The sequence below is a fragment of the Podarcis melisellensis genome (assembly GCF_964234715.1).
Source record: "Podarcis melisellensis genome assembly, chromosome: 5".
Taxonomy (NCBI): domain Eukaryota; kingdom Metazoa; phylum Chordata; class Lepidosauria; order Squamata; family Lacertidae; genus Podarcis; species Podarcis melisellensis.
Window position 1 is genome coordinate 4,851,153 of NC_138537.1, and position 21,528 is coordinate 4,872,680.

Genomic DNA, 21,528 nt, shown 5'->3' on the forward strand with positions numbered 1-21,528 from the left:
TGGGGAGAGGTGCTCTTCTCCCCACCGCCAGCCTGCAGATCAAGTCCGGGGACAGCGGGAGGACGTGCTGCGCCTCCCAGCTGTCCCCCAACCTTGTGGGGCACCGACCCCTCTCGCTCTCCAGGCTTCAGCGAAAGCCTGCATTCGCCCCATAGGATGCACACACATTTCCCCTTCATTTTTGGAGGGGAAAAAGTGCGTCCTATAGGGCGAAAAATACGGTATGCATAACCGTGGAGGGGCCTGGATGTGCCAAGGATTAAGGCACATGTCTCACCTAGGTGTAGAAAAAGCTTTCTTTCCTGCACAGGGTAGATGGCTTGCCTGCCTCTAACAATTCAGCTCTGCGCAGAACAGCTCTGCTTGAGTCCTCAGTGTTGCGTCTGGGAAACCTCCTTGTTTCCTGTAACTTGCAACTTCGCCATTTGTCTCGGAGATTTCCCCAACAAACGTAATGATAGAATAATTTTCTTTTTCAAATGACTCATCCTTGTTGCCAGGCCAGACTGCTCTACGCAACCCATTTTCTCCAAGAACCAGTCATGTCTGCCTCTTAGCTCTGTCTGATGCAGGTCTGCACAACGTATTGTCCTGTCCCGTGGGGAAGATCTCATTGTTTGTGGCCCTTTCTTGCTGGATGTAAAAAGCACCTGCAGCAATGTGCTGGGCAACTTAATCCTGAATTTATCCAAGAATAGGTCTTTGAACCTTGCTACTAATCTCCCTTCCCCTTCTTTAAGTCTGAACCGGTGTGTTTTAAGCCAGGGGAAGCCAAATGGAGATCTGTAGCAGGAGAGTGACTCCACCCTCGTCTCTCCCTGAGCTGGAGAGAACCACTTTGTTGGCCACCGGCATCAAGATACCGTATTGGCCCCAATATAAGCTGCACCCGAATATAATCCGCACCTTTAAAATTCGAGAGGAAAGAAGAAGAAAAGACAATACCTGAATATAACTCGCTCCCTTAAAAATCTGCAGGCACTCACACCCGTTCCATTTTACTGTATATCTGTTTCAGCAGTGGTATCGTAAAGGCCAGTTTTTGTAAGGTCGTGAAATTAAGATGCACTTTAACTTTTCATGGTCGGAATTTGGGAAAAAGTGAGGCTTATATTCAGGCCACTTTTGTAACTAATCCTTGCATGTATGTGGCAATCCCTAAGGAAGAACTTCTCCCTTCCTTCAAATCTTTTGCCGCAGGGTAAAGATTTCTAATCTTTCTTTCTAATACAATGCCCAGAAAGTGTTTCAGAGCTTGCAATTAGTTTACAAGCTAGCAGGCAGTCGTGTGATCAAGCAGTAGCCAGGGTGATTCCCTTCCAGCTGAGCGAAGAATTTGAGCCTGGGTCTTTAGTGTTCAGACCTGACTTTCTTGTCTACTGTGTGGGGCCTCCCCTCCCAAGTGTAGAATATAGGCAGGTTGGTTTCTGCTGCTCTGCAAGGTTTCATGCATATTGTAATCCAGCAAAAAGTGTGCCCCAGCCTTCCCCCATTTTGGTGCCTTCCAGATGTTTTCGAATAGAACTCCTGTCACCCTTAGCCTGTGTGGCCAGTGGGCCTTCTCTGCAGTGGCGCCCGCCCTGTGCAACGCCCTCCCACCAGATGTCAAAGAGAAGAACAACTACCAGACTTTTAGAAGACATCTGAAGGCAGCCCTGTTTAGGGAAGCTTTTACTGTTTAATAGGTTATTGTATTTTAATATTCTGTTGGAAGCCGCCCAGAGTAGCTGGGGAAACCCTGCCAGATGGGTGGGGCATAAATAATAAATTATTATTATTATATTGTCTGGACAGCATCAGGATGGAGCAGGCTGCTGTATCCTCTTAACCGTTTCCCTCTCTCCTCTAGCTCAATAGAGAACAACCCCGCCACCTCACCTGCATGCTCCATTGGGGGTTGTTAAAGTATCCTGTAACCTGCTCAAAATGATTATGCCCATCTTCTTCGACTTCTGTGTCTCCTTTTCATAGGCAGTTGGCTCAAAGTCTCGGGCAGGCTGGTGAAATTGAGCCGGAAACGGAAGGCATCCTCACGGAATACGGCGTGGATTTTTCGGACTTCCAGCCAGACGTCCTGCAGTGCCTCCCCCAGAGCCTCCCCTGGGTTATCCCACCAGAAGAATTTGCCAAGAGGAGAGATTTAAGGTAAAAATCTCAGCCGTTTTCTTTCAGGCCTCTTGTCCCCTTGCAGGTTGCCTTGGGATGGGGCTGCAGTTGGTCTGGGATTCTTTCACAGGGAAAATAGGCCAAGTTGTCTCGAGTTTCGGTTGGATGAAGACAGCTACTGTGTTTGGGAAGTTTTGCCTTTAAAGGACTTGTGAGGACAGGAGGGCATATTCGAACGAAAGGCTCAGACTGGAGAACTTTGGGGCCTTTACTTATTTATTTTTGGTCCAGTATTACAGCTTTTGGCATGGTGGGGTGCAAAATGTACAGACAGTACCTTTAATTTCTTTTTCTTTTTCATGGATCTAATTGTGACTGCGACAGTAGCAGGTTTCTCAGTAGCGTGGATCCTTCTTGCCGGGCACATTTTGATAATAAAACTGTCAACTTTGTAGAACACGGTTTATGGGTCGTGTCTGTTGACCAGCGTATGGAAAGCAGAAAACGTGGCGAGGATTGTTGGAAATCTTCAGACCTGCCTGTGGGCTTCGGTGGCTCATGCACTCTTTGCAACGAAAGCGCTGAGAGCAGCTTTTGCTTCCTCCCTTTTCATAAGCTGCGTAGCTCATCAGAGGCCCATCTCTTGAGTCTACAGATATTGGCTCGGATTGCCAGCCAGCCTCTAAGCAGATCACATAAAACAACTTAAAAGGTTCATTTAAAAAAGTCAGACGAAAGAAAATTTTAAAAAACAAGTTGAGACGAAATGTTAACGAAAGATAAAGAAAATCAGTATTTTTAAAACTATTGCACGCAATAAAACCATAAGTGATTGTAACATGCAGCTTTTGACATGTCTGGGTAGCTTTGTTGAAATGAAGGTTTTTAACAGATGCCAAAAACAATACAGCAGAGAGTTCCAGAGAGTAATGAATCAGCAGCCAGTGCAGATCTCTGAGCAGGAGTATAACATGCTGGCAAGGCTTCACTCCTGTCAGCAATCACGCTGCAGTTATCTGCACTAACTGCGGTATTCCACTTCCTCAAATTCTGCGGCACGCGGAAAGCATCTGGGATCGAGGGCTCTCCTTCTAGAGCTAGAGGCAGCAGTGCATCTGAATGCCAGTTGCTGGAAACTGCAAGAAGGGGAGAGTGCTCTTGTGCTTGAGCTCTTGCACGCCTTCTTCTCCAAACCAGAGTGTGAGTTCTGGGGGCTGGGGCACGACTGGGCACCCTAGAGCGCCAGGAACAGTTGCTTTGACTAGCTGGCTAATGGGTGCCTGGCCCATCTATTAGGCTGATCAGGGCAGCAGACACCTTCGAAGCATGGGAGAGGCCTCTGCTGGTGATGTTCCTTCGGTGCTCTTGTCCAGGAGCGCCTCCAAACCACACTGCTTGGAGTGTCAGTGCTGCTTGTCGTACACCCCTGTTCCTTAAGACTCCTGCTTCAGTGCTGGCAGAGCCTCAGAACCCGCCAGTGCCCACGGGAGCTCAGGCCTAATTCTCACCGTGGCGAGAGCCCTGTCTCTGGACTGTTTCACTTCATGTTACAAGCGGGGATTTGTATCGTTGAATCCTCTTTCGTGCAACAAAGCAGGACCCCTTCCTGCATATAGAAAACCAGCATGTCAAGGAGATGAACAGGGTTTGAAAAAGATTAAAACTCTTCTCCCTTGAGGGCATAGGCATCTGGTTGGCCGCTGTGAGAACAGGATGCTTGACTAGATCAGCCGCTGGCCTCTAGATCCAGCTGCAGGACACTTATGTTCTTACACTAATCTAATATGTACAGGGATTTTGTGTATGCACACACAGCAGAAACTCCCACCTGCAGTCTGTAGTGATATAGCCCAAGACCTTTCTACCCTCAGGGCGGAAGAGCCCATTGCTGCTGCAGACAGTGTGTTCCAGGTTGCCAAGTTTCCAGGAGACGCAGCCCCTGCTCTCTACGTAAGCCACCATGTACTACAGACTTCCTTAAAATGCCTTTCCCACCTCCACCTTCTCTTGAGAAAATCCCTTCCAGGGAGGAAGGCAGCTTGTTCCTTTGCTTACCTGTAGAAGTTCTACTTAAACCACTGAGCTCCTGGCAACCTAGAAGTTTGAAAGCACATCAGTGCAAGTAGATAAATAGGTACCACTGCAGCGGGAAGATAAACTGCATTTCCTTGTGCTCTGGTTTCTGTCATGGTGTTCTGTTGCGCCAGAAGCGGTTTAGTCTTGCTGGCCACACGACCTGGAAAAGCTGTCTGTGGACGAACGTCAGCTCCCTTGGCCTGAAAGCGAGATGAGCGCCACAACTCCATAGTCGCCTTTGACTGAACTTAACCATCCAGGGGTCCTTTACCTTTTACCTTTACCTGCAATAGGAGTCCATCCATTCTTGTCCTGTCCTCTCTGAGAACAGTGAAAAATAAAATTGCTGCATTTCTCATGTCCGATATGTCTTCATTTAAGGAAGCGGGGGGCACAGTTTCATTTATTTTTTGCTCTTCTGGCTGGATTGATTAGAGCCAATGTTTCACAGCTGAACAAAGCAAGCAAAGGCGAAGGTGGAAACGGCGATGTGTTATTTTGGAATTCCAAACGGCATTGAGAAGGCTGAAGGGATGGAGCGGCCAAAGTTGCAGGGTCCAAGGCCTCTTCCTCCTCTCCACCTCCTTCTGTCTTTTTCCTTGCCTTCCTCCCCCCTTGCCAGTTTTTATGGCACAGAGTGCAGGAGAAAAGCAAGGGGTGTGTGTCAAAGGAAACGTTGAAGCGCAACTTTCCACCCAGGGCGCAGGGGCAACACTGGGGAAGGAAATGTTAAGTGAACCTAAGAAACCCCAGAGCTGCTTCTGTGGCTTCTTCCAAGTGTTTTTAATTTCATTCATATCTTTTTGTTTCTCTTGCTGCTAAACTGGGGCAAGCAACCTAGCCAGGAAAGTCCTCCCAGAGTGGGAAAAGAAAGAAAACCCCAAATCCTGGAGAGAGAGAGAGAGAGAGAGAGAGAGAAAATAAGGGTCATTCTGGGCTGAGCCGCACTGCCTTTTCCATGTCTCCTGTTGTTCGGATGACTGCGGGAAAAGCCTCACGTCACTTTTCCTGAAAAGGGCAAATCCCTTGCTCGAAAGGAGATGGCGTACATGGTCTAACAAGGGAGAGTTTGTGGGGATCGTTCTTCACTCCTCGCCTTCGGTTGCGAGCGAGACCTGTGACCTCCTCTGGACCGTTGCAAATGTGAAACTTGGCACCAAAATGTGCTGGCTCTCAATTTTCCAGTTGCTTTCTCTCTCTCTCTCTCTCTCTCTCTCTCTCTCTCTCTCTCTCTCTCTCTCTCTCTCTCTCTCTCTTCTTCACTCTCTCCCTCTTTTTTCCACCGAGTGTCATCCTGCCAACCAGTGATTTTATTATTATAAACAGGATGTTGTATTCACTTTTAAGAAGGAATATGAAACTGGAGGTAGAATTACACACTGCACTTTCTCAGCTGCCAAAATAGAAAACAATGAACTAAAAATACCTAGTGCAGTTAAAAGGGTGTTGCGGCAAGGAAATCGGACGGATCTGTGAGGTGGGTTGCCGTCCGAAATGGGGAGTTTGTTCTAAGCCACCCTGAAACCCTGTCTCAGACGTTAGGGGTGCCAGGCTTTGAATACAACAGACAAGCAAACAAGCATTGTTGCCTGAGAGACCTAAGCCCAGAAGAGGAGCTCTGTTAAAACCGGCAGTAGTTAATGAGCCTGCTGCATCCCTGTAGGCGGAGTTAATGAAACGTTGCTTTCATAGATGGGAATCTCCAAGGAGGACCCCCTGTGGTTCTGGGGGTCTCCCCACCCACATTTGAGAGAAGTTTAGAGGCAGAGGATTCTTGACTGAGTTAGTTTGCTGGTTAGTTAGGAGCTGTGAGACAGGTGAGGTCTGGCCCATGGTCACAAATACATGAGCTGGCCTAATGCACTACTCCTCTTTTCCTGAGCTTTAGTCTCCTTAGCTGCAGCATGTGAATAAGGCTGGCCAACATTGAAGGGTTGTTGTCAGGGTTATAGAGGCAGGGTCCATTAAGTGAACAGTTTTTTTGTTTTTTTAAAGAGGCATTGATAGAAAGGGGAAGAATCCAAGCTGCATGCAAGCAGGCAGAGACTATGCCCAATTGCACCCTGTTTCTGCTCCTCCCTCTTCAGTTCTCCTCTGGTCCTGGGAGACAGTGGGCAGGAGGAGACAGTGAACCACCCTGAGATATTTTGATGAAGGGTAGTAAATCAATCAATCAATCAATCAATCAATCAACCAACCAACCAGTCAGTCAGTCAGTCAGTCAGTCAAATAAATAAATGGTTTGGGAGCCCTTGACTTCCCACCAGCCTGATCAACCTCTCCCTTCTCCTGCACTTGTTCTTCGCTCTTCCATCCTGCAGCTTCTCCTGCCTCTGCCTCTCGTCTTCCGGCTGATACAGGTTCCTCTGTATCCACTGACACTTTCTTCCAAGTCAGTCTCCAGCCCTGCTTCTCCCTCTGCCCCACTCATCAGTTTGCACCCACCACTCCCTGGTGTTCTGACATGGATCAAGGTGATCCACTTGAAATCTGCATGGGTTCAGAGATATGGCACCAGGTGATTATGGATGTTACTTAAAATGGCAAGCAGGATCTTCCGAGGGGACTAAAGATTTCCTTAGTGTCAGTCGAACAAGCGTGCCAAAGCATTCCTCGCCTGGCTTTTGTTCTGTCCTAGGCATGGAGGTGCTGTTCTCAGCACTGTTTCTAGCTGGAAACTCCAGGCAATGGGAAAGTCCCTGCATTGTAGCACTGCCCGCCCGTTGGGATTAGCAACGCTAATATTTAGAGGCTTGTCAGCTGACAAAAGGAGAGGTGGAGGGGACAGATTTGGCTCAGGGAGCTGGAAGGGAAGGAGCATGGCTCCCGGGGACAGAGGGTTCCCTCAGCAGGTGGAAGGCGCAGATCTGATAAAATAGCTCAGTGCCTGGAAACTGTCCATGCCACAAGCTGGTGATAACTCTAGGAACAGCAAAACCTATGCTCCTGGAACAGGATGTGTAGAAATGTGCAGGGAACTGATAAGTTGTGGGGACGACGACTGGTGGTGTGGAGGTTGCTAAGCCTGGCTGCCGTCTGTCAGAACCTGTTCTCCAACGGAGGTGCACCAAACCACAAATTAATGGGTCTCATTCAAGTCGAGTAGTTTATCGCTGCTGCTATTATATTTATTACCTGTCCTTCACTGTTTAAGGTCCCAGGGTGGGTAACAGTATCAAAACAGCATTAAAAGCCATTTTAAATTAGAGTTAAGGAAAAGGGATAGTGTGGTGGTGGAAACAATGGGATATAAGTTGGTTCATAGGCATGGAAAGGGGGCTAAAGAATAATAAAACTGTCGAGTTGGAAGGGACCCTGAGGAGCATCTGGTCCAACCCTCTGCAGTTCAGGAATATGCAGCTGCCCCATAGGGGGATTGAACCTGCAACCTTGGTGTTATCAGCACCACACTCTAACCAACTGAGCTATTCAGGCCTGCCGCTTCATGTTAGCAATTTATTTGAGCTTAGTACCCCCATGTATATAATTTGCCGGTGTGTCTAGCTCTCCCTGAGATGGTTGACCTGGGTTGGGGTGCTGCCAATTCAGATGACAAGCAAGGGAATCGCAAGATGGAATTGAATTTCAGCCGGCCGGAATAAAACCCTCTGTGTGGAAAACCAGCATGTTGGGAGCCAGGCTTAGGATCCTTCTCCCTGATGTGCTTGTGTTCTGTTTAAGGGGATATTGTTTTCTATGGAGGAGCATTCTGTCGCCTGATGGAAGCTATGAAAGGAAAGAAGGCTCCTTTGAGGAAACAAGGCTTGCCCAAATGAGAAGAACAGAAAGGAGCACAAACTTTGGCAAAACCAATGGAATGGCAACTGGGAAAGCGAGAGGGAGAAGAGAGTTGGCGTAAACGGCCGGCTCTCGCAATGGAGAGAAATGTATTCTCCCAAGAATCTGCACTTGGAAGTTAACTTATTAATAAATGATGTGGCGTTAGGGCTGAGCAGTGGAGTTAACAAGTCTGAGAATGACACCAAATGGTCTCAGTGGCCTGTTCTCCCGTGATATCAATAGATTAATTCTATCTAACCTAGGAGACTGCAATTGTGGGTTTTAACAAGCCACTCTCCTCCCCATCTCCTGCAGTTGATGACAGCTTCTTGATAACTTGGGACCAAGCCTGAGCAGGTCTTAACTTCTGAGCTGTAATACAAAATGGCAGCCCTGAAGCCCTGTCTCACCAGCTTCTCAGCCTAGACAAGGCGGAAGACTTTCAGATGCACAAAACCATCTGACAGAAAGCCTGTCTCAGCCCAGCAGGATTAGATGAGCCGGTGTCTCCTGATTAAAAGTTGTTTGACATGATGATGCAAGTGGGTTTCCTGTGTAGGAGTGAGAGTGGGAGCATAAGTGGATCACAGGAGCCCAGAAATCTCATTATCTCAGCAAAAATAGCAGGGCCAGATTCCTTTATTACGTCAAGGTGGACATTTGAGGAGTATTGATGGTGCTGAAACTTTGCTTCTTGAAGCTTTCCTGGTCTCTCCCCTATCCTCTTTGCCTCTGTAAGAAAATTTAGCTGTAGACTAGTGCTGGTGGCTTGCAGCTTATGGAGCAGACTGGTGCTTTGATGGGGTGCCAGTTCCAACCCACAGAAATCTAGCAGGAGGACATATTATGTTTCCCTGGGTCGCAATAGCTAGATTATTATGGATGTGTGTACCTTGCAGTCACAAACAGGTTTAGCTTTCACTCTAACCAGAATGATTTGTTGTATAGCTGTGCTTTCTGTTACGTTTTTTGGCAGGATAGGAGTCCTGGTGTCTGTAAAAAATGATAGATGGGGTTAGCATAGCCAGATCTTTTCTTTTTTAAAGAACAACAGTGTAATTCAGCAGCAAAAAAAAGCTAATTCTATTCTAGGCTGCATCAACAGAAGTCTAGTGTCCAGATCAAGGGAAGTCATAGTCCCGCTCTATTCTGCCTTGGTCAGACCACACCTGGAGTCCTGTGTCCAATTATGGGCACCACGGTTTAAGAAGGATTTTGACAAGCTGGAAGGTGTGCAGAGGAGGGCAACCATGATGGTTAAGGGTCTGGAAACCAAGCCTGATGAGGGACAGTTGAAGGAGCTGGGTATATTTAGCCTGGGGAAGAGGAGATTGAGAGGAGATATGATCAGATATCTCAGGGGCTGTCATATGGAAGAGGGACAAGCTTGTTTTCTCTTGCTCCAGAAGGGAGGATCTGAACCAGTGGCTTCAAGTTACAAGAAAGGAGATTCCGACTAAACGTCAGGAAGAACTTTCGGACAGTGAGTGCTGTTCGACAGTGGAACACTCTACCACGAGAGGTGGTGGACTCTCCTTCCTTGGAGATTTTTAAGCAGAGCTTGGATGGCCATCTGTTATGGATGCTTGAGCTTAGATTCCTGCCTTGGGGTGTATTCCTGCTGTTGCTATAAAATACTGTTTCATGCATAAAACATGCTTGAAGCAAGGAGGGACGCCTATTCCCGAGTGAAAATGGTTGTTTTCCAGGCCTGAGATGCATCGTTCCAAGAAGGAGCTCAGCAAGGTCCTAGAAACAATGATTGAGACTTTCAAGGATCTAAAAATACCACACCCAGTTTTGAAATGCCAGCCCTCTTGAGTCAAGAGAGCAAGTGCGCAGAAGTCTGGGTGCCGGGCTGAATACCTCGCAGGTCAGCGTTCCCTTGTGTCTGCTCACAATGGGAAGAGAAATGAGACCAGCTTCAAGATGCAGTTGTCTAGACATGCAGTCACTTTTACGGTTAAATGTCATGGCGGTGCCTTGTTAAAGTTTAAACGAGACCCACAAAATCCAAACTGTAGTAAACAAAAGGCCATAGCTGAGCTCTCACCTCTCGTGGATGACGGTTGTTGCTGAAGTGTGTTTATAGTTTACATTTTGTCTTTGTGAAATGAGTTGACTGAGTGAAGGGAGGCCTCTGGTTCAGCATGCCTGCATGGCCTCCATGCTGTGCTAGGAGATCCGAATGGGAGCTAGCATGCATGTTCAGGATGCAATTCTACATTTCAAGTTGAAATACTGCTTTGGGCCTTTCATGGTCATTTCCAAAGGAGCAGGGGTGGAGTTGAGAGTGTCACTGAGCCTATACTATTGTTTGCCTGATTAAATATATCGTTCTTACTTGCAAGTAAGAGCCTCTGCGTGAGCGTTTTGGAGTAGGAGCCAGGACACCAATGTGCTGCTTTTCCGTATGCAGGGATTTTGTTTGAATGTGTTTGGAGAGGAGTATTCAACTATGTTAGCTCTCAGCTGCTGCCTGAAATGATTTAGGAGCCTGGCCGTTTGACCACTTTTGTTTCTGTTGCAAGCCGCTTTGGCTTCTGTCTGAGTAAATATTTTGCAATAAGCACCAAGCCTCATAAGAACAAGACCGTCGGACATCATCTGCTCATTGCAATCAGTCACCAGAGGCAGAGATAGAAGTTTTAGCTCCCACCCACCCACCAGTTATTACAGCCTGAATAAGTTGCATTAGGAGTGAGCTTGGGGTTTTAGTTTTTCTTAATAATAATAATAATAATAATAATAATAATAATAATAATAATTTATTATTTGTACCCCGCCCATCTGGCTGGGTTTCCCCAGCCACTCTGGGCGGCTTCCAACAAAGATGAAAAATACACTAAAATGTCACATATTAAAAACTTCCCTGAACAGGGCTGCCTTCAGATGTCTTCTGAATGTCAGGTAGTTGTTTATTGCTTTGACATCTGATGGGAGGGCGTTCCACAGGGCGGGCGCCACTACCGAGAAGGCCCTCTGCCTGGTTCCCTGTAACTTGGCCTCCCGCACCCTATAAGGCTTCAGGATGGAGTAGGCTACAATTGCGAACAAGCCCATGAAGGCTGCATCCAGGGATGCTTTAAATAAGCTGCCGTAAACTCAGCCCTGCAAGTCCGTCAGCAGATCTGTTGCATGCTGCCTCTCCCTTCTTGCACAGGAGAAAAAGGGGGCCTGATGTGTTTTGGGCGTTCAGTGGTCCGGAGCTGGGATTCCATACCGCACTCCCTGCAGGCATGGACTCTCGTGAACCGGGGCCCCATTGTTGACCTCGCTAATAGATTTAATTGGCCGAGCGTCTCAAAGCGGAGCGCCTGCTTGTTGCTACATTTCCCTCGATGTGCTTTGAGAGTTCTGGCACAGGCGTATTTATGTTCCGTTCATTTCCAACGCAGGCCCTTTGCCGCTGCCAGCCTATTAATTTCTAAACTGCCTGCAGCTACAGATCGCGATGGGTGGCAGGGCTTTGCGGTTGCAGCACCAAACAGCTGGACTAAGCGACCTGTTCCATTGAAACAAAACCCATGCGGCCTCTGGTTTCTCGAGGAGCCCTTAATCCTTTCTCTTAAGACCTGTCAGCACAAAAGAGCAGTTGTTTTAAGCTCCCTGCTGTCTACCGCTGCACGTCATCTGCCCGGCCGAGCTCAAAGTGTCGGAGGGCTGGCGTCCGGGGTCACAGTCGCAGTGCCCCAGGCTCTAATTCGGCCTGATAAGGGCACGTGGGACCCCTTGCATGAGTGGGGCATTCCCTCTCCGTTCGGACGTGATTCTGCCGAAGACTGTAAATCGAGACGTTATGTAAGCAGTGTATCTTGGAATGCGGTTGCTTTTTTGAAATTCCATTCATTAATGGGTTTTTAATTGAAGGAATATGTATCTGTGGAAGCAGGTTATAGCTGCAGTCGGTTTGTCACCGGATAGCGGGTCTCCGAGCACATGAAAGAGGAATTCTCTCGCTAGCTCTAGAGCTGCATAACCTAAAGCCCGAGGCAGGTTATGCAAATCTAACAACAACAATAAAATGTGAAGGGCAAACATGAACAAATAAAAATTGGCAAAAGAGCCCCCACCTGCTATTCATATGAAATACATAAATAAATGTGTGTGTTGTAGGTGCAGTAAAATTTATACACTGCTTTTGACAGGCGAGCGCTGTTGCCCCAAGCTACAGACAGAGGGACTGAGGAGGGAGTTGGTTCACGGCATGCCATTTTATTATGCATGCTTGTTCTATGCTATGATAATTTTTATACAGTGGAACCTTGGTTCTCAAACACCTGGGTACTCAAACATTTCGGCTCCCGAATGCTGAAAACCTGGAAGAAAGTGTTCCAGTTTTCAAATGTTTTTTGGAAGCCGAACGTCTGATGAGGCTGTTGTTTCGGGGGGGGGGGCTGCGCCAATCAGAAGCCACACCTTGGTTTTCAAACATTTTGGAAGTCAAACGGACTTCTGGATTACGTTTGAGAACCAAGGTACCACTGTAATCTCTTCTTGGTTTTAAAGTGTTGATTTCATAGATGCTTTCTTATAAATATTTTATATTACTTTAGGTAAACCACTTAGTGATCTCTTTATTGTTATTAAGTGGTCTGCAGACCATAGAATTGTAGAGTTGCATTTCAGGAATCATTTGCCCAACGTGGGGCTAGAACCGACGACCCTGAGATTAAGAGTCTGGGAGAAGAACTGGTGGAGGAGGATTGGAAGAAATTTAAGGACTATCTACAAAAACATTGTAAATTGTATGAATGTTAAGAAAGATGTAAGATTAGATAACACGGTTCCAACAAATTAGTTATAAGGAATATGAAATCTAAATGCAATTGAAAGAAAAGACAAATTTTGGATTAATAGTATGTTAAAACTAAGTTTCCAAAAGAAAGATCTAAATTTTCTAAAATTTGAGACTTAATATTGGAAAATTACACTACATGAATTGAAACAAGTTAATAAATTGCTGGCAAAATTTAAGAATTTGGAATGCAGGAACAAGAGTTGTGAGGAAGTCCAATGATGAGAATGAAATGTGGATACTGGAAAATATTATGTTATTCTGTATGTTTTTTATTGTTCAAACAAATTTTAAATAAATATTATTATAAAAAAAAGAGATTAAGAGTCTCATGCTCCACCTACTAAGCTTTCCCAGCTACTCCTATTTATCGTCATGGATGCTTTAGTTGAGATTCCTGCATTGCTGGGGGTTGGACTAGACAGCCCTCGGGGTCCCACCCCACTCCTCAGTTCTATGATTCTAAATAAATAGCAGAGGAGGCAATATTTGAATTGAAGTTTCCTGGCTCACAGCTCAGCCCTGGTGATATACTATCCCTCAATTTGGAGACATGTGATCTGAACAAAGCACAAGAACCTAATAATTTCCCTGCTGGACCAGACCAAAAGTCCACCTCCTATAACATCCATGCCCCTTTCAGAAGCTGGTTTTCAAATAGATGAACTTGCTGCCCCGGGTGCTGAGTTTTCTTTGTTTCTTCCCTGTTTTTGATAGGCAAGAATGCATCTTCACCATTGACCCGTCAACCGCCAGGGACCTTGACGACGCTTTGTCTTGCAAGCCACTTCCGGACGGTAAGATGCGTTTTCTACGTCACTTTAGTGTCTGTGCACATGGATGTCCATTTGTAGCAGCTGCTGTGTGTCTTCAAACATGTAGCTCATCAGGGGCGTTAAGAACTTGAACAGGACCCTATGTGGATGAACGATAATTGTGTTCACACCCTAGCAGCCCTGCTTAAAAGGATCTCTGCCAAGAGTCCTTTGTGAGAGCCACTAGTGGTCAGAGTGCACGGTCCAAGGTTAGCTTGGCCATTGAGCTGATTGATTATTAGGAAGCCTTGTGTGTACAGGCAACTCTCAATTTACGTGGGCGTTACACTCCAAGGCACCGTGTATTTACGGGAAATTGCGTGTATTTGAAACACCATTGGAAAAGCCTGCAAACACCCTCTGACCCCTGGCAACCCTAGAAAAAAACAGCAGCACTTGTTGTTGTTTAATCGTGTCCGCCTCTTCGTGACCCCCTGGACCAGAGCACGCCAGGCACACCTGTCTTCCACACCCTTCCGCAGTTTGGTCAAACTCATGCTGGTAGCTTCGAGAACACTGTCCCACCATCACATCCTCTGCCATCCCCTTCTCCTTGTGCCCTCCATTTTTCCCAACATCAGGGTCTTTTCCAGGGAGTCTTCTCTTCTCATGAGGTGGCCAAAGTATTGGAGCTTCAGCTTCAGGATCTGTCTTTCCCGTTGGCACTCAGGGCTGATTTCCCTCAGAATGGATAGGTTTGATCTTTTTGCAGTCCATGGGACTCTCAAGGGTCTCCTCCAGCACCAGAATTCAGAAGCATCAATTATGGTGCTGGAGGAGACTACCAGATGCCAAACCCCACCACAATCGCTCAAATTCCAACTTGCCACAGGCCTCAATGGTCAGTGCAATTGCTCCTGGGATTTTCCTTGCAAAGGCTTGTGGGATTGCTAGGCACTGTTTTCGTGCCTATTTGCCCTTTCTGGGCTCTCTTAGGGCTGTTTTTGCCATTTTTACAGTCACTTCCAGGTTCGAAGTGATGTGTACATGTGCGATTGTACATCAACTGGATGCACGTCCATTAGGAGTTGCCTGTATATGCTCATTGTCTCCCATCTCCTCTTTGTTCAGTATGTGCTTTGTATGCAAAAGGTTCCCTGATGCAATTTCTGGCGTCCCTAAGGAGGATGGGGAAAGACTCCTGCTGGAAAGCCTGGGTCCGGCTGCCACTCTGTGTTCCCCAACCCGTTGCCCTCCAGATGTTTCAGTCCACAGCCCCAACCAGCAACTTTGTGATGGGAGTTGTAGCCCAAAACATCTGGAGTGGGCATTGGGTTGGGGAAGGCTGCTTATAGACAGGCAAATGCCAGGCAGACCAGTGATCTGACGTGGTGTGAGGTTCAAGTAGGTGCTGCTAGAATGGCAGGGAAGCAGCTGGAAAAGCTCTCTCCTTCTTTTCCACTTGGGCTGAGTCACTTTCCAGTGATGGGAACTTCTTGAAATGAGGTAAGCAGTGACTATGTTGTTAATAAACTAAAATGGGAAGCCGTCATGTTTGCCTCGCTGCCTCTGCATTGTTACAAAGCTTTAATGAAGGTTGCTGGCCTTTTATTTTAGTAAATAAAACCCGTGGCTGCAGAGGCAGATGGAACGAGGCCTTTCTGTTAATGGAAGAGATGAGGCAGTGGGGTCTCCTAGATGCTCAGCTCCAGGCCTTGCAGTTCCTTCCAGGAGACGCATCTTAGGACGCAGAAATAAAGTGCATTCCTGATTCCAGTTTTAAGTATTGTTCCATCTAATGGTGAACTTAACTCAGATGGCTGAGGGTCCTGTACCCGTTTTGCATTTGTAAGAATTCAGACGCTTAGAAAGTTGGGGCAATTTTAATCTGTTTTAGTATTTTATTTTATTTATACATTTATTTATTTGGTTTTTCAAATTAAAGTTCTACAATCGCATGTCCAACATACGTCATAAAAAGATTCCACAGAAGCTCCTGAAATTCCCTTCTCCCCTTTGTGGGTCCTGTTGTTAGTCCTTTCCTCCTGCATGTTTTATAATAATCCACATCTTTTGCATCTCTATTATATCCAAAACTCACCATTAAACTACCAGTGCTATTCCAATCCTGCTAATGATTTTAACTGTTTACAATGATTTTTAAGATAAATTATAAATTTCCCCCATTCCTTATTAACCTTTGTATGGTTTAAAGTAGGGTTGTGAATTTTGCTTGATTTTACTGCTTTATGTTTTGAGGGTTGTTGTTGTTGTAGTACAATCAAGCAGTGTATAAATTTAAATAAATAAATCAAGCAAGCAAGGAATCAAGCATCTCTGCTGAAGGACTGAAGTGCAAGGCAAGGTGTTCCCATGGCTAACCTGCTCTGAAATTGTTCTGAGCTTTAATATGCCAATGTCAAACTCGGCTGGTAGCGTCGCAGCAGTTGGCGCAGCCCTTTCGGCAAAGGGGCTGGATAACAGGATGCAGCCGTGATGGGGGTGCAATTGAATATGGAGGGGAGAGAAACCCACAGAGGTACCGCAAGTGACGTCCGAATTCCTGGGATGGTTGATTCAGTGCTGCAAGATGGCCAGGGCAGTGGCAGCTTCCTTGGCCTGCGTTTTGTCGTTAGAAAATGAGTGCTGGCAGTACATTACGGAGATTGGAAACAGGTCTCTGCATCTGCGTAGTTAGGAATTGGTCTTGAATGACAGCTCGCCGCATGCCCTCTCCCGAATAATGCTTGCTGCGTTGTGTAGCTCCTACTGGTGAATATTTCTGTCGTGTTTAATTTAAAAGGCTGCTTGCCCACATATTTCTGCATATTGCACCCAGCTTGTCAAAGTGATCAGGTTGTATCTGAGCAAAATCTCAGGCTGAGAGCTTAATTCAATTGAGGGAGACATGTCCTCATCCTGTTGCTGGACAGTCATTCATTCATTCATTCGGAGGAATGTCTTAGGAGGCTGCTGTGAAAGGCCAATTCACCATTTAGCCCCGGACTGGTGTCGGTTCTGGTTACCAATGTTAATACCGGGTTGCACTTTCCATCCTTGAAACCTGGAAAATCTGGGACTGGAATCTGTGACAACTTAGATCAGAGGTTTTCAACCTTTTTGAGTCCACGGCTCCCTTGACCAACTACCTTCTTTCTGCGGCACCCCTGTGGGGCTCAGGAGCCCAGTTAGGTCCCCCCTTGCCAGCAGAGCTGGCAGCCCCTCACCCTCTTTCAAACACCCTCCCTTGTGGAGCGTTCCCTCAGCCTCCTCTCTTTGAGAATCCTCTGGGTAGGCGCTGCTGCCACCCCTGGCCTCTGAACTCCCTGCTCCCTCGCTGCCCCAAGCAGAGGTGTACCCAGTATTCTGAACTGATGCTGAAACAGTGTGCTCATTTCTTATTTCTTTTATTTTTTATTAGGGATTTCAACATAACAATTTATCAAAAATACATCATCCACATTCCCCCCTTTCCCCCTCCCCCCTAAAAAAGAAAAAACCTACCCTCCCACCCCTCCCTGAGACTTCCCTCAGCTCCTCTCTCTGGTTTCTCAGCACATGTTATTCTCTGCATGTTATAAAATTGTAAAGATCCTCAATTTATCTATCTGTATGTTACCAATAAGGGATGCAGGTGGAGCTGTGGGTTAAACCACAGAGCCTAAGACTTGCCAATCAGAAGGTCGGCGGTTCAAATCCCTGTGACGGGGTGAGCTCCGGTTGCTCGGTCCCAGCTCCTACCAACCTAGCAGTTTGAAAGTGCACGTCAAGTGAAAGTAGATAAATAGGTACCGCTCCAGCGGGAAGGTAAACGGCATTTCCGTGCGCTGCTCTGGTTCGCCAGAAGCGGCTTAGTCATGCTGGCCACATGACCCGGAAGCTGTACGCTGGCTCGCTCGGCCAGTAAAGCGAGATGAGCGCCGCAACCCCAGAGTTGTCCGCGACTGGACCTAATGGTCAGGGGTTTCTTTACCTTTACCTTATGTTACCAATAAAGAATTTGTGAGTGTTTATTCAAAACCTGCCAAGGAGTCCAGTTGATTTTGTTGTTTCTTTAAATACTTCGTAAAAGGTTCCCATTCTTCTTTAAAGTCACAGTTATCCTTGTCATGTAGTTTATGTGTCAATTTTGCCAGTTCCACATTGTCCATCAATTTCTCTTGCCACAGTTCCTTAGTCGGGATTTCCTCCTTCTTCCATCCTTGTGCTATGAAGACTCTTGCCGCCGCTGTCGCATACATGAAAATGTTTTTTAATTTCCTTGGCAGGTCTTTTCCTACAATCCCTAACAAGAAAGCTTTGGGCTTTTTTTACAAATGTTAATTGGAACCTTTTCTTCAGCTCATTGTATATCATTTCCCAAAATTAACAGTGTGCTTATTTCTTGAGTAAAGATTTTGGGTTTCCTCGAGCCGTAAGTCTGACTACGGTGTCCGAGGGTGAGAGCCAGGGCACAGCCGCTTTCCCCGTGGACAAGAGGCATTAATGCGTCTTCTCCAGAGACTGCAAAACCAAATCAGAGCAAAATTTTCCAGGGAGGTTCTCAGAGCTTCAAGGAGACCTTGCCTGCCTCTTTTACTGAAATAGTATTTGAGCTAAGAACTCGTTTCACATCTGGCGCCCTGCATCCTGGAACATCTCCAGAGGCCAAAGACCAAGCAACATGCACGACCTGAGCAGTGTTCAATGGAGGACTTGCGCCCTCCCGACCCCAGGGCTTTCCTTCCAGGAACAGGATTAACTTCCTCTACACCCAGAAGGATTCCAATTTGCGAAGGCTGTTGGGTGCCACTTCCCATCTCTGTAAATTCAATGAGTATTAATTTCCTGGTAGAATTAGCCTCTTGAATGGAGCATGGAATAGTAATAAAAGCAGCTTGAGGTGTGATTTGCCAGAAATTGTCCTTTCTCTCTTCATCTCTTTGGCTGAGAGCCTTGATGTTGAGTGGGGGCTTCTAGCATCAGCCAAATTCAAAAAGTTCTCCCCTTGTCAGAGCTGTCATATTCCCCCCCCCCCCCTCTCTCTCTCACACACACACACACAGAGAGAAATCTGATCTTAACAGAAGCACTCTTGCCTCTTGGATATGGCTTTCTTAGCTGCTTGTCTTCTTTCTGCGAGGTTTTTTATTTTGAACTTTGCAGCCTTGTGTTGGGAAAGAGGCCTGAGGACAGGCTGAGGGCAAGCCTGAATGAGGCAGTTTAATAGTTTAGGGCGGGGGCAGGAACAGAACAGGAGTTTCAGGTGGGAGAGGAGTGATACAAGCATCCTGCGGTCCATGGAGGGAACGTGGATTAGTCTCTAAAGGAAGCTTGGAGGAATGAGCAGTGCTGCACAGATGGGCAACTTCCTGCCTTCTCATGCGCAGCCCAGAATGACCCAATTGCCAGAAAAATCTCAAAACTGGGGACCCAAAGCGTACTACAAAATGATTAAGATATTTCCAAGCCACCCAGAAAATTGAAATTTAGAGCACATACATTTCAAGAATGCTCTGATTGCTGGGAAAATGTGAAAACGAGGGCGTTTTTACACAGAATAGTCAAAACGAGGGATATTATTTTTTTCCAGCCAATTTGAACATGGTGTGGGGCATGGGAGGTGTTGGACTTGGTAGCAGCCAAGAATGTGCTGAGTATATGCCCCTTCTTAGGGAAAGGGAGCAGGATTGTTTTGCCCTAGAGGGGCTCATGGTCTGAGTGATTTCTCTTTGGATACAGGGGCTGTCTCAGAAAGGAGAGGCTAGTCAGTACCAATGTGGGAGAGTGAAGTGGCGCCTGTTGACGTGCCTGCCCTCAACCCTGCCTGTGCTCCTTTTGGCCTTCTTCCACCTTCCCCTGGTCCTGCTTTGATGCTGCTTGCTCCATCCGTCTCCAGGAAGAGCTGCTTACATTTTCATTCATGGCAACCTGGAAGCACCTCGGGGCATTTCTGAAGCAGCCCATGTCCTGAGCGCCACGACTTCATAAGCCTGTGACATATTTTATGGGGTAACTGTGCCCCTGAAGGACCAGGTGCGCAGCCTGGGAGTCATTTTGGACTCACAGCTGTCCATGGAGGCACAGGTCAATTCTGTGTCCAGGGCAGCTGTTTACCAGCTCCATCTGGTATGCAGGATGAGACCCTACCTGCCCACAGACTGTCTCGCCAGAATGGTGCATGCTCTGGTTATCTCCCGCTTGGACTACTGCAATGCACTCTACGTGGGGCTACCTTTGAAGGTGACTCGGAAACTACAACTAATCCAGAATGCGGCAGCTAGACTGGTGACTGGGAGCGGCCGCCGAGACCATATAACACCGGTCTTGAAAGACCTACATTGGCTCCCAGTACGTTTCCGAGCACAATTCAAAGTGTTGGTGCTGACCTTTAAAGCCCTAAACTGCCTCGGTCCAGTATACCTGAAGGAGCGTCTCCACCCCCATCATTCTGCCTGGACGCTGAGGTCCAGCGCCGAGGGCCTTCTGGCGGTTCCCTCATTGCGAGAAGCAAAGCTACAGGGAACCAGGCAGAGGGCCTTCTCGGTAGTGGTGCCCGCCCTGTGGAACGCCCTTCCAGCAGATGTCAAAGCGATAAACAACTACCTGACATTCAGAAGACATCTTAAGGCAGCCCTGTTCAGGGAAGTTTTTAATGTGTGATATTTTACTGTATTTTTGGTTTTTATGGAAGCCGCCCAGAGTGGCTGGGGAGGCCCAGCCAGATGGGCGGGGTATAAATAATAAATTATTATTATTATTATTATTATTATTATTATTATTATTATTATTATTATTTACAGAGCAGTGATCTGGCTGAAGCATCCTGCAGCCTGGCTAATGGCAGGATCTGGATGTTCAGCACCCATCCTTAGCACAAGTCAGCGCACCTCACTTCTGTGCTCACAGCAGGGTACCCCGCATCCTGTCTGTTCCTCAGCCATATGTTCTACCTATGTCCATTTGGCACCCATGCTTTTGAGCTGGCTGGAGCATGTGGAAATCACTCTCTGCAGAGGCTTCAAAGGCCAGACCTGTCCCACATCTAAATTATTTGTCAGGCTTAAGGTGCTGGCGAATAGAGCTGGAGCAACTATACACCTCTTGTTTTGCAATGTGAAGTATATCTCTTAATGCTGCTTCATAATGGGATTTAGGAGTCTGGATGCCTGATTTATTAGCTGCTGCAGACAAAACACGCACGTAACCCTATCAGGCTTTTAATTTTGTAATGCACGGCGTTGGGGCTTCCTCCCCCAGTACAACTCCCACTTCAGAGGCTTCCAGTGCCTCATGGAAAACTTTGAAAATGCGTCTTTCGAAGGCACGGTCCTCAGCTCCACTTTCATTTCTGCTATTTGGTGACTTTCCATTCGGTCTGCTGCTGATCATCAGCTGGGCTATGCAGAGCTGCGTGGACAAGGAGGAAACCTTTGCGCTCACACACAGTGTGTATGGCTGATCCCACCCCTACTGCATCTCCCCTCCACCTCCCGATCTAGTTCCTCATCCCTCTCAAAGAGCCACTCTGGGGATCAGGGGACAGTCAGAAGCCACGTTGGCCCAGGGTCGTCATTCAGTGTGTGTGTGTGTGTGTGTGTGCGCGCGCAGAAAAATTGGTGACACGCCTGTGTGTGAGCATGCAAAAGTGATTCCTGTGAGGCCCAGTTTTCGTTTTAATCCAGGCCGAAGTGGGAGGAGAGGGGGTATTTCAGATTGTGTCCTCTTTTGCACTCTGCTTTTTGAGGCGGAGTTGTGCAGATGCTTGCACATACTAGTGTACAAACTTCTAAATAAATATAAAAATCAACAGTGCTTCACAGCAAAACTCCAGAGTGACTTACCCACATACACCTCTGTTAGTTATGAACATTATTTATCTGCCCTTCATCAAAAGAACAGAAGAAGCTAACCTGCTATTTGGCTGTTTGCCCACCCAGGTACGAATTGTCTGATTTGACCGGGAATCACTCAGAGAAAGGTGTTTCCTGGTATCTGCAAACTGAGATCTGTTACTGAGAAGCTTCATTGACA

General features: G+C 47.0%; 1 protein-coding gene across 5 annotated transcripts in view; it reads left to right on the plus strand.

The window, feature by feature from the left end:
- The window catches only part of DIS3L2 (DIS3 like 3'-5' exoribonuclease 2), a 211,185-nt gene that overhangs the window by 109,156 nt on the left and 80,501 nt on the right, over positions 1-21,528 (plus strand). For all 5 annotated transcript variants that reach the window (XM_081910808.1, XM_081910811.1, XM_081910809.1 and 2 more), the window contains 2 exons: positions 1,972-2,145; positions 13,478-13,557. In XM_081910808.1, the coding sequence (XP_081766934.1) occupies positions 1,972-2,145; positions 13,478-13,557 (254 nt within the window). The remainder of the gene's footprint in view (positions 1-1,971; positions 2,146-13,477; positions 13,558-21,528) is intronic.